This window comes from Eulemur rufifrons, chromosome 2 (genome assembly GCF_041146395.1).
Source record: "Eulemur rufifrons isolate Redbay chromosome 2, OSU_ERuf_1, whole genome shotgun sequence".
NCBI lineage: Eukaryota > Metazoa > Chordata > Mammalia > Primates > Lemuridae > Eulemur > Eulemur rufifrons.
Window position 1 is genome coordinate 31,737,200 of NC_090984.1, and position 12,720 is coordinate 31,749,919.

The following is a 12,720-nucleotide window of genomic DNA, read 5'->3' on the forward strand; positions in this document are numbered from 1 at the left end:
CAGATGATGCTGGGTTTGGTGATGGGTTTTTAATGCAACACAAAAGGCACAATCCTTGACAGAAATAATTTATAAGTTAGACTTCATTAAAATTAAATTCTGCTTTGCAAAAGATACTAAGAGAATAAAAATGATACAAAATGAACACAAAAAAATCTGTTATTAGTATATAGGAATACAACTAATAATCCAGAAAGGAAATTAAAAGAACAATTCCATTTACAGCAGTGTTAAAAAGAATAAAATACTTAGGAATACATATTAACCAAGGAGACATAAGACTTGTACTTAAAAACTACGAAATATTGCTGAAAGAGATTTGAAAACATACAAATAAAAGATATCCATGTGTCTGGATTAGAAGACTTAAACATGATACTACCCCAAGTTATGCAGATCCAATGCAATCCCTATCAAAATCCCAATGGCTTTATTTATTTATTTTTTTTGCAGAAATAGAAAAATCCATCCTAAAATTCATATGGGAATCTCAAGGAACCCTGAAAAGCCAAAGTCTTGAAAAAGAGGAACAAAGTTGCAGGACTCACACTTTTCTGATCTTAAAAAACTTACTACAAAGTTACAATAATCCAAACAATGTGGTACTGGCATAAAGGCAGACATACAGACCAATGAAATAAAATAGACCCCAGAAATAAATTCTCACATATATGGTCACCTGATTTTTGATAATGGTAATGAGACTATTCAATAGAGAAAGGTCAGTCTTTTCAACAAATAATGCTAGGAAAACTGAATATCTACATGCACAAGAATTGTTGGACCTCTTACCTTACACCATATACAAAAATTAACTCAAAATGGATCCAAGACCTAAACATAGACTTAAACCTAAAAAAACTCTTAGAAAAAAACATAGGGAAAAAGCTTCATGACATTGGATTTGGCAATGATTTCTTTGACATTACACCCAAAGCACAGGTAACAAAAGAGAAATTGGACTTCATCAAAATTAAAAGCTTCTGTATACTGAGGGACACTATAAAGAGAATGAAAACAGAAACCACAGAATGGAAAAAAATATTCACAAATCATGTATCTGGATAAGGGATTAATGACCACAATATATAAAGAACTCCTATAACTCAACAAAAATGACCCATTTCAAAAGTGAGCAAAGGATGTGAATAGACATATCTCCAAATAAGATATACAGATGACCAATAAACACATGAAAAGATGCTCAACCTTACTAATTATTGGGGAAATGCAAATCAAAACCACAGTGAGATACCATCGCATAGCCATTAGGATGGCTGTTAACCTTTAAAAAAAGCGGGGAGAACATAACGTGTGCTAGCTAGGAGGTGGGCAAATTAAAACCCTTGTACCTTGCTAGTGGGAATGTAAAATGGTGCAGCCACTGTGGAAAAGAGTTCTGCAATTTCATTCCTAGGTATACACCCAAAAGAATTGAAAGCAGGGACTCAGATACTCGTTCTGTTTGAGTTCACAGCAGCATTATTTACACAATAGCTAAAAGGTGGAAATGACCAAAATGTCATCAACAGATGACTAGAAAAATGAAATGGAGTGTATATATATACAGTGGAATATTATTGAGCCTTACAAAGGAAGTAAATTCTGACACATGCTACAACATGGATGAACACTGAAATATGTAAAGTGAAACAAGCCAAACACGAAAGGATAAATACAGGATGATTCCACTTACATGAGGTACCAAGAATAGGAAAACTCAGAGAATGGAATAAACGTAACTAGTGGTAAGGGATAAGGGAAATAAGGAGCAATTTGTTTAATGGGTACAGGGTTTCTGTTTGGGATGATAAAAAGTTCTAGAAATAGTGGTGATGGTTGCACAATATTTTGAGTAAACTTAATGCCACTAAATTATACACTTAAAAATAGTTAAAATGTCACATGTATATTTTACCACAATAAAAATTCTTTTAAAATAAGTGACAACGTCTTGCTGAAACTTTCCCAGACAAATAAGAAGGCAGGCGTAAATGACAAGTCTGACATGCTGGGGTAAGATTCACCAGCAAGACACTGTTGCCCACGTCTACTCAGCCACACAACACTGAGAAGCAGAAATGACCTGATGGCAGAGAAGCCTTTTCTCCTATATTTTAACATATCCTGACCCACTTTCTGAAGGGCCTCCTCATGTGTGGAAGCATGCAGTCATTCAGAGAGGGTTATTAATAAGTTAGGAGGTGGTATTCTCTAGTCTCCTTTGGTGATTATTTAGGACCTCTAATTTGAGCAATCTGATACCCTTCGAAGTGTTCAGGTTATTGAAAGAATGAATCAACATTTCACAGCAACTCATTTGCAGTTTTGAGACCAAAATCTAAAATGCATAGAAACACTGGGCTGCTCTCCTGTTCCTTCTCCCTGCTACGACCCAGGCATCTCTGCAGCCACACTGGCAGCCCAGCAGGCTTATACGCAGCAGTACCGCAAGGCCTGTCCCAGAGCCAGCCGGCCCTGCCATCACCCTGCCCCTTCTCTGAAAACAAAGCCCCTCTTGCTGCCTCCCTTCCTGTCTTCATCTTCTCCCTAACACAAAAGAGGTCCTTTACACCTTCTCCCAGCATCTTCTTGCTTTCCAACATGTCTTCCTTACTGCTTTTCTTCTTCCCTGCCTTTCTGAGTTGCTTAAACTTACAGGATGATCACTGGTCCCTCAGCTGACTTACGCACAAGACAGGACAACATTCCCTCCTTTTCACTCAAGGCCTGTGATAAACCAAGAGAGATTAGATGTGATCAGGTCAGGCCCATTAGATGATTCATAAACAAACAACACAAGCAGAACCTGGTTTTTTAAAGACCCAATTTAAAAAACAGTGGCCCTAACTGCCTCGAGGAACCCTCTTTGTGTCCTCCTGCCTCTCCCTGCTGCTGCACCGGGCTCAGGAGCCCCACACCTGCGGCTGAAGCCACAGCCTCATGATCACAGCTGCATCAGCAGTCAGAAGAGTGGTGTGCCCCCTGGGGAGCCTTCTAGGGAGTTTTAATAAAGAAACAATACTATAAGCGCTAGCTGGGTTAGTAGAGAACTACCCCCACTACCACTGCCCTATTTGTAATGGTTTCTATGGGATAAAAAAGAAAAAAAACGACGACCCACAATCGTTCTAAAAGAGTTCCAACTGCTGACATTTTATAAAACAAATTTTAAATAAGTTTTTAGATTTAAAATTCTTTAACCACAGTATTTCTGGTACGTAGGCTTATAAGGGATGTTCCTCTTTGTGTTTTTTTGAATTTTCTCTAAATTCTACAATGAACACATGTATAAGGAAAACCATTATTAAAACATACACATGAGCACACATTTCTTTAAGAGGAAGACTGCCTAGATACAACATACCTTTAACATTCACAATTGTCATTTGAACTATCTGAAAAGCGTGAACGATCCCAAAATGTACTACAGTTTAATATTCTGCATGAGTATGAACGTCACGTCAGCTCGTATGTGCAAGTGAATCACATGGCCAGTGAAGAGTCTACTGGCCACCTAGTACTCGCATCTCAGCAAAGCTTTGTTTATCTCTACTTACCCCTCTCTCATGAAGGATCTGAGGAAGCTGCTTATATTTTTCAATGGTAAAAACTGCATTTCATAAGGGGGAAATATATATATGTGTGTCAGTTTTAAAACTCTTAAGATTTTCAAATGTTCAGGGCATATATTTCACAACTGTCACTCTTCTACATGGTATAAACTGTTAAAATAGCATCTCTATGGAGAGCAGGAAATAAAACTGGTTTGTTAAAAGTTACCAGATCACCTTTATATACTACATAAATTTAATTTAGTTGAGTAGTAGTTGGGAAGTATGCATAAGTTTAACACTCACTTTGTTTTACTCTCCCCCAAATACAAATTATGTAATTATAAAAGTGACATACAATCAAGTTAAAAAAAATGAAAAAAAATAAGTCATAGTTCCATTTCCTCCTGAATTCCACTCCCGAGACAATGTGAACAGCACAGTGTATGCTATTTAGGAATTTTAATTCACATTTTTTAATCTTATGTAAATAGAACCACTCTACACATATACTTCCATGAACAGGTTTTTAAAATATTTTGTTAACTATATTTCTATGGCATAGCTATTAATCAAATTTATCTTTCTTCCTATATAATACAATTTATTAAACCAATGCCCTATTGGTGGACATTTAAATTGTTTCTGATTTTCTGCACTAACAGAGTTTTACTAGGTCTAAGGAAATGCCTGTTAAAAGTGGTGATCACCACTCTCCAAAACAACGGTACCAATTTATACTCGTAGCACCAAGAGTGCCCACTTTCACTAAGAACAGATATTATCTCTATCACTTTCACCAATCTTGTTTTACTTACATTTTCTTGAATATAAGTGATAAATATTTTTTCAATTATAATGACCATTTGTATTTCTTTTTCTTATTCATTTACTTTACCCAGGCAACCTTTTTCATATACGTTAGAAATATTTGTTTCAAGTTTATCATCTCTTTCCACTTTGTTTATGGTCTCTTACCATTATGCAATTAAATTTATGATTTTTTTTTCCCCTTTATGGAGTCTGACCTTGGTGATGTACACAGAAAGATCTCTATGACAAGATCATAAAGATGTTTTCTTATAGGGTCCTGTGGTTTTATATTTAATATTTAAATCTTGAAACCCCCAATTAATCTAGGAAAAGATGTGAAGGATGAAATTAATGTTTTCCCAAATTAATTTTCTTTTATACTAAGACCATTTATTGACTAATTTCTTTTCCCACTGATTTGAAGTTTTTTGTCATGTAATAAATTTCCATAAATGCATTTTTGTACATAGCACCTGCTATAGTAGTTCTAGGACATTTCCTACCCCATTTCTATCCTGCTCCTTTATCTTCATTTTTAAAACATCTTTAGCTCCTCTCGAGAATTTCTGCTTACAGAGGAACTTTTGAATAAATTAGAATAAACTTAAGGAGTAATTTGGAAGAAAGCTGACATCTCTACCATGTTGGGTTTTCCCATCCAAGTGTATGACTTGGCTCTGTTTACAAATGGACAGATACAACCCTGAATAAAGTTTCATTATTTTCTTCATCTAGGACTTACACATTCCTTATTAAATTTATTCTTAAGTACTTTTGAGTTTTTACTGCTATTGTGAATAGGCTCTTTTGCTACGTATAGAAAAGTAATTGATTTTTTGTCTGTCTATTTTCTATTTGGCCACTTTACTAAACTTTTTAGTTCCATGTTTAGAAAGTATTTATCAAAGTTAATATCTGTGTTTGATTTTAAAAAAAAAAAAACCTGAGGACTCCTAGAAGAGCAGAACTCCTGCCCAGTCTTGCTGTGACAAATAATTTTCCAACTGAGTCTCTTAAAATATTCTAGGTATATAATCATCTGCAAATGTTAACAGTTTGGTCTTTCCTTTTCCATGATTTATTCTTATTTCTTTTCCTAGTCTGTTGCCTTCTTCCTCCAGCAGAGATTTTGAGTGATCTTGTCAATAGCAGGCCTCCTGGCTTACTCCTGCCTTGAAGGAAAAATCATTAGTGCTTTACCATTACCCATGATAGCTGCTGATGGATAATCCTTCTCAAGTTAACATTTCTATTCCTAGCTTAATAAAAGTTTATTCTTCTTGTTTTAATCAGTAATGGAAGTTTTTCAAAACCTATTTGGACATTCTCATTTATCTTCCCCTAATAAAGTATATTTTCTAATGTTAAACCAACCCTACTTGGTCTCTGTGTAGTATTTAGTATATTACTGGATTCTATTTACTAATATTTTATGTAGGATTCTTTGACCTATAATATAAATGAGATTAAGCTATGTTATCTTTCCTTTTTGGTGATAGATGTGTCAGGTTTTAGAACATGGATCATTTTAGCCTTTCATAATATGCATATTTTTAGTTAAATAACTTCAAATCCCAAGGGTCTTTCTCACCATCATCTCTCCTTTTTGAATAAAAACTAAGCTTAACAATTACAGATCCAGAAAGTACTACCAAACAATCAGTTCTTGCCAAGTGGACTCAGAGCATGTGTCAGATAATCACAAGTCTCCATCTCCATCAATCAAATAAAGTCCATCATCCTCTGGATGTGCAAGAAGGGAAGTGTGGTTACTGACAAGAGTAGTAAACAAAAAGAGAATGAAGAATTCCCATACCCTATATCAGCTATACTTTTTAAAACCAGGTAGTAGGCTCTTTAACAAAATAAAAATCGGGTCTGAGAATTGAGGAAAGCCAGCTGAGAGTATAGGAAACATGCTTCAGGCCAAACCCTAAACCCCTCAGGATGGGCTGTACCCCTGGAGCTGATCAGTCCCATCAGATCAGTGAGCCTATGCCAAGGAAAATACTATCAGGGTTGCGAGACAAACATCATATGCCACTTTCCTTGTTTGTGGCACCAAACACTTAAGCTGTGTCATATACTCTCCCTCCTAGATGGTCTCAAGAAATGAGACTCTGCCTGGTATGAAAGTATACCAGGATAAATAACTGGAATATTACAGAAGGCGTGAGAACCATGCAGATAACCACTCAGGATGGGGAGACAGAACGCAGAAGAGGGAAAGAAGCCTGAACAAACGAGTGTCTCTGGGTCTCCTGACCAAAGATCTTCTGGATTTACTGTTTTGTTAAACATCAGAAACTACTGTTCAGATATATATCCATGTTATTTATAATGAGGAAGTTTTTTTTTTTTTTTACTGTCAATGTTATTACTGTTCCTATTATAGAATGTATAAGATGAATTCATAATTTCAATTATATAGTTTGAGGCTAATTCCTTTAATTCTCATGATTTACACTGTAAATAATCAGATGTTTGTTTTTATGATTAAGTTAGCAGGTATTCACATGCCCTAGATATAAAAGAAAATGACATGGCATTTGATAGCAAGTATATTGTGTATTTTCTTAATGTCAAACAGGCCAAAAACAATTTTGTAGAAACATACTGTAACCATATATTTTGGGGGAAAGTGGAGTAGATGAGGCTTCCTGAAATTTCTTCTGTACTCCTCTTCAAAGGAGACAATCAACACTGGTTGAGTAGGCAGGGAACAAACTGAAAGCATCTACAAAATGTTTCACATACAGAAACATTCCTTACTGTAGTCCAGTATCTATGACTGTCAACCTCTGAGGGATTTCCAGAAACTTCCTGAGCAACAGTGCCACAAGCACTACCTCTGCTGCTTCTAACAAGCCAAATGCCTCACAATGCACAGAACACCAGTAACATAGGAAAGCTTATCCCTTCCCCAACAGAAAGTTCTATTTCTACTAGGATAATTTGACTCTAGTACAGCACTGTCCAATAGAACTTTCTGCAATAATGGAAATGTTCTGTACCTGCTATCCAATATCGTAGCCACTAGCTCCACATGGTTACTAAGCACTTAAAATGTGCTAGTATGACTAATTACAGAATTAATTTTATTTTAATTAAATTTTAATAGCCACATGTGACTTGTGGTTACCATATTGACAGTGCAGTTTGTTTTTTAAAATGATGTGTGTATACATGTATACACACACATATAAAATCATCATAACAATACTCCCTAAAAAAGTTAAAGGAGAAAAGAATGACTTTTAGTGAACATATAATTCAAGGCAGAACTTATAAGCTTCAGCGTAGAGCTTCTTAATGACAGAATACAGACTAGGTCCTCTTTCTTTTGTCTATCCTAGCTCTTCTTTAAATGACTAGCAAGAACAATTAGGCATTTTAATGGTGACCTGTCTGTACACTTATGGTCTAGGATACAATGTTAAATAAGGTCTTTTGCCTTGACTAAAGTAGCTAATATTCAATAAGGAAAAGACATGTTCAAATTTCCCAAAGTAAATGTGAACTTTAACAGTCTTGCAATTAAAAGCAGGGCTTCAGGATTAACAAACAATTACATCACCAATGGATTTCTCAAACTATCATTCATACCAAGGAATTAATAACATCATAATTTATAAAACTCTGCTGAGTATTCTTTCTTCCTATAGCTACTAGGGGGATAGCCATAGAATAAATTCTGTTCCATTTTGGTCAGAAAAATTTTTCTTATAGACCTTTACTATTTTAAAGCCAGTAGTAAGAAGAAGAGAAAGGTGAGAAATATTTTGTGCTTCACCTAGTATTATCTTATGGCAGATATTTTTATTAAATGGAATTTTTTGGGGTAGGAAAAGATATTCAAGTTTGACTTTTAAGTTACAACACAAATTCATTAAAGACATTAACAACATAGCCCATATAGATAGAGCTTTCTAAATCTAATTCAGCTATTTAAGGAAAAAAAAAATTCTAGAACATTAAAGTATCTTTACCTCGTAATGAACAAACTGGTCCATTTTCTTGATTCTTAGAGCGCTTACTTCTGAACTGACTTGGAATATCTAGTGAGAGGTCTTAAAAGGAGATAGGAAAACAGAGCTATTAAAGGCATATCATGTAACTATACTCAAAAAGTAATTTCAAAAACTGATGTATCTGTAAAAATTTCTCTTTACTGTCTTATTTTTCAAAAGAAACATTAAAATTATTTTAATAAAATATCATGTATGCACATGCCAAATATGTCTTACCTAGGAATGGATCAAACTTTCTAGATTCTGTCCCACATATGAGGCAGTTAACCTCATTCTGGAGAATGCCTCCGAATATGGCTGTGACAACAGTAGATGCTCCATTTCTAAAGAAAATCACCACACAGGAAAACATCTCAGTAAAAAACAGTCTCCTTGACATTTAAAAAACTGAAATAAATATTTGTAAAAGCACCATAGGTGACTCCTTTTGGGGGAATATGTAAATCATTTATATTTATTTAAATTACAAAGCAATACAAAAATTTCAAAACCATATAGACACATAATAAAAGATTATAAGCCACTGGCTTCCCCCAACCCTCTTTTCTAATCCCACTATCAAAACTAACAGATCATGTACATGCTTATGTGTCGGGTAAGATGACCCTTTCCCTATCCTCCTCCCAATATATTCCTCAGAAAACAAAGAACTGCCTTGTTATTTGAATCTTTGCAGGGCCTCTCATATTACAGGGAATTTTCAAAATTACTTGACTTTGAACAACAAAAAGCCTTGCTGACAGCTCACTTAATACTGTAAATATATAATTTCTTTGTAGAGATCAAGAATACACTAGTTTAAGAATAAAAAAACACCTGTCCTAATGCTACTAACTTCTCTGTACCTCTGTTCCATCAAATAGAAAACAGGAGTAGCAGGAGGAGCACCCACACCTCAGAGGCTCAGTGTAAAGATGAAATGAGTTAAATATAAGAGCTTTTAGAAGACTGCTTACCAAAAAGAATGTGTTTGCCACTATTTTATTAGCATGAAGTCAGATTACACCTGCTTCTTGCTTTTATTTTTTTCCCCAAGTATATGTCTTAAACGTGTACTTCATTCTGACAGCTGCGTGGCATGTCACATGGACATACAATGGACACAGAACCCAGAAAGTACACCAGTGAGAGCATGACTAGCAAGCGATTATATAGCACCTACTATATGCAGGCTCCATTCTAGGTATGTTCTTACCATTTATTAAATCAATTTATCTCCACAACAACTCTATAAAGTGGATACTGTCTATCTGAAGTAGATACCTCAAGGAAGCTGAGGCCCAGAGGTTAAGTAACTTGGCCCAAGGTCACACAGCTGGTCTGGCCTGACCACCTGCACTTAACACTGCTCCTCTTAACACTGCTCCTCTTAATGTAACCAATATAATATTAATGGGTATTGAGGTAGTATCAGTTGTGTGCTCTCATTAATAGTACTACAATGAACATCGGTATTTTAGCCTTTATGCACTTATGCAGTTACTTGAGTCAGTATATGTTTTTTTACTAAGAGCAATTTAAGGTAGTTTCTGTTACTTGCAATCAGTTACTCCTAAAACACTCGACTATACTTTTGACCCACTCCAAATTAAACCTACTGCAATGATGAAGCAGATAAAACCTACCCAAGCAATTTTTTTTTATTTGAAAAGTCTGATTCCTTCTCTAGGAAAGGGCTTCCTTCCTTTACTGGCAAAACAAATAGGCAGTAACTTTATTATTTTTTTTAAAGTGTGGTTTATAAGACATACTGGCTTTATTAAATTAAAATTTTAAACAAAGGAAGACACGTTGGGAACTACAGGATGCAACAGCTGTTTCAGGTTTACTAACTGTGTCATTAACAAAGGACATACCAAAAAAATTTCTACTGAAAATGAAGGGACCATGACTGATCCTTCCATCCTGATGTTCACATACAAAATTGCAGATGCCTTTAATTAAAATGGAAACTGCTTCATTAAGTAGTACAATTAGTGTAGTTCTTCCTTTATAATCACTTCTTCTGAAAATGGACACTAATCAAGTCTTGGTTATCTGACATATATGACATTAAGTTTAGGTATGCCATGACTTAAAACAAGATTTGTAAATAAATTTCAAAATCACTGTTCCATTTATTATAACTGCACTTCAAGAGTGTTTAAATATTGACTACTTGGACAGGCTCTTATGCTACTAGGGTCCTTTACATGCTGCTAAGGTCCTTTACGTTGGCTCTAATAATTTTCTATATACTAAAGAGAACACATCTGCCCTTTATTTCTGCCATACCGCTACCCTCAACCCCACCCTCAGTAGGGTGGGTATGTGTTGATGGGTATGAGTAAAGACAGATATTCACAGACTTTTTTTCTAGTTTTAGCAAATATCCTTAGATCTTGAAATGCCTCCTCCAATGCACTGAAGGAAATAAAAGGAAACTTGAAATTTTTAATATTTGATGATAAATTTTTTCTTTCTGTTTCTAACTCACCAATGGAACTTACAATTACTGTTCTTTAAAATGTCATGAAAGGAGATGGATTAATATTTAAAACTCATAAGGCACTAAAAGAACATCCTGTGAGTATTACACTATGTGATTCCATGGGGTACTTGGGTATCATATAAAATCATAAAGACATATACCCTCTCGTGTCACACAGATTATCCTTGATAGAGCGCAGCTCCATTTCTCTGTGTGTGAACATGCCACGATAAAATACAAAGCAGAATTTTTCATTTAATACTATTTTTAATTTGGTGCTAGCAGGAAGAACAATTCTCCCAGGCCACACACAGGTCCTTCCCTTTCTGTGTTTGGTTCTAACCGGATTCATAACTACTGGGAACTGCAGAGACCAACATTTTGAGAAGTACAGCAATTCACACTGGTTGCCCCTTCTCTAACACTGCCAGAGTAGCTATGAGCTGCTTAGTCATTAGAAAGACCTAGTCTTACCAAACCAGATTTATGGACTGTCAAGCAATACTACAGCAACACCTGTACGTTACTTACTCTTTTCTTCTTTTCTCTGAGGAGTCTGTCTTCTTGTAAGTCCCTTTCCTATACAGGTCAATAATGCCAAAACTTCAAAAAAATTTGAACAAGAGAAGACTACAACTGACTAAAATCCAGGCTGAAATAATACTAAGTCACCCCTTCCTCAAGCAAAATAAAATCCAGGCTGAAATAATACTAAGTCACCCCTTCCTCAAGCAAAATAAACGTTCTGATCTCAATGAATATTTTGGGCTATCAGTACACGGGAAAGCAATCCGAAAGATTGTTTTTTTTCATATTGAAAAGTAAGAAAAATTTCTGAGAACTTACAAATGCTTCAATTTCATTAAACAACTGATCAACTTTAGGAAAATTTACACTCAAAATGTTTTAAACTTTTGTTTTTAGTGAACAAATGTAATTATTTTGGTATGTGAAAATTCAACTCCTACCTATTATTCAATACATTTGTAGGAAAATCTTTTAAATGCTAAATTATATAAATATTTTCTACTTTTTTTTTTCAAGTTTTAAAATGATCTATACCAAATAATAACAATCAGAACTACATCAAGATGCAAACTCAAGACACTTCTGATCTGGAAGCAAGAGGCACATGCTAGTCCACTTGCTCACAAAGTTCAAGTGCACACAAGTTTCAGCAAATGTCCAGGAAACACCTCTACCTTCCATTTAAATACAACACATAGTAAAACCAGCAGAAACGTCTGAGGCCCTCCTAAAAAGCAAAAGGAAACTAAATCTTACATGCAACATTTGTTACTTGCAGACAGAGTCGAATTCTCCTGAAGAATTGCCGAGTGGGAAACACCATTGAAACCATCCTGGAGTTCCAAGTGTAGGTGGTCCAACAGATAGCGCATGAATTCGTGGGCGTCCTGCTGCTGATAGCCCCTTGAAGCAAACAGAAACACTCAGTCACTGGGGAGGCTCTGCCTGCCCGGCCACACGAGCTGGAGGGTGAGGCACTGGGAAGGCCAGCAGCCCCGTGCTCACGAGCACAGCCAGGCTTCCATACCCTCACACCCACTAGCTCCCTGGGCAATACTTAAGATTTCTCGGCCGGGCGCGGTGGCTCACGCCTGTAATCCTAGCACTCTGGGAGGCCGAGGTGGGCGGATCATTTGAGCTCAGGAGTTCGAGACCAGCCTGAGCAAGAGCGAGACCCCATCTCAACTAAAAATAGAAAGAAATTATATGGACAGCTAAAAATATATATAGAAAAAATTAGCCGGGCATGGTGGCGCATGCCTGTAGTCCCAGCTACTCGGGAGGCTGAGACAGGAGGATCGCTTGAGTTCAGGAGTTTGAGGTT

The 12,720-nt window shown here is 35.9% G+C and overlaps 1 protein-coding gene across 1 annotated transcript in view; it reads right to left on the reverse strand.

Moving 5' to 3' along the window:
* The window catches only part of USP3 (ubiquitin specific peptidase 3), a 186,991-nt gene that overhangs the window by 113,737 nt on the left and 60,534 nt on the right, over nt 1-12,720 (reverse strand). Inside the window, exons 9-11 of the mRNA XM_069482975.1 lie at nt 12,153-12,299; nt 8,615-8,721; nt 8,357-8,437 (exon numbers count right to left, since the gene is read on the reverse strand). Of these exons, the coding sequence (XP_069339076.1) occupies nt 8,357-8,437; nt 8,615-8,721; nt 12,153-12,299 (335 nt within the window). The remainder of the gene's footprint in view (nt 1-8,356; nt 8,438-8,614; nt 8,722-12,152; nt 12,300-12,720) is intronic.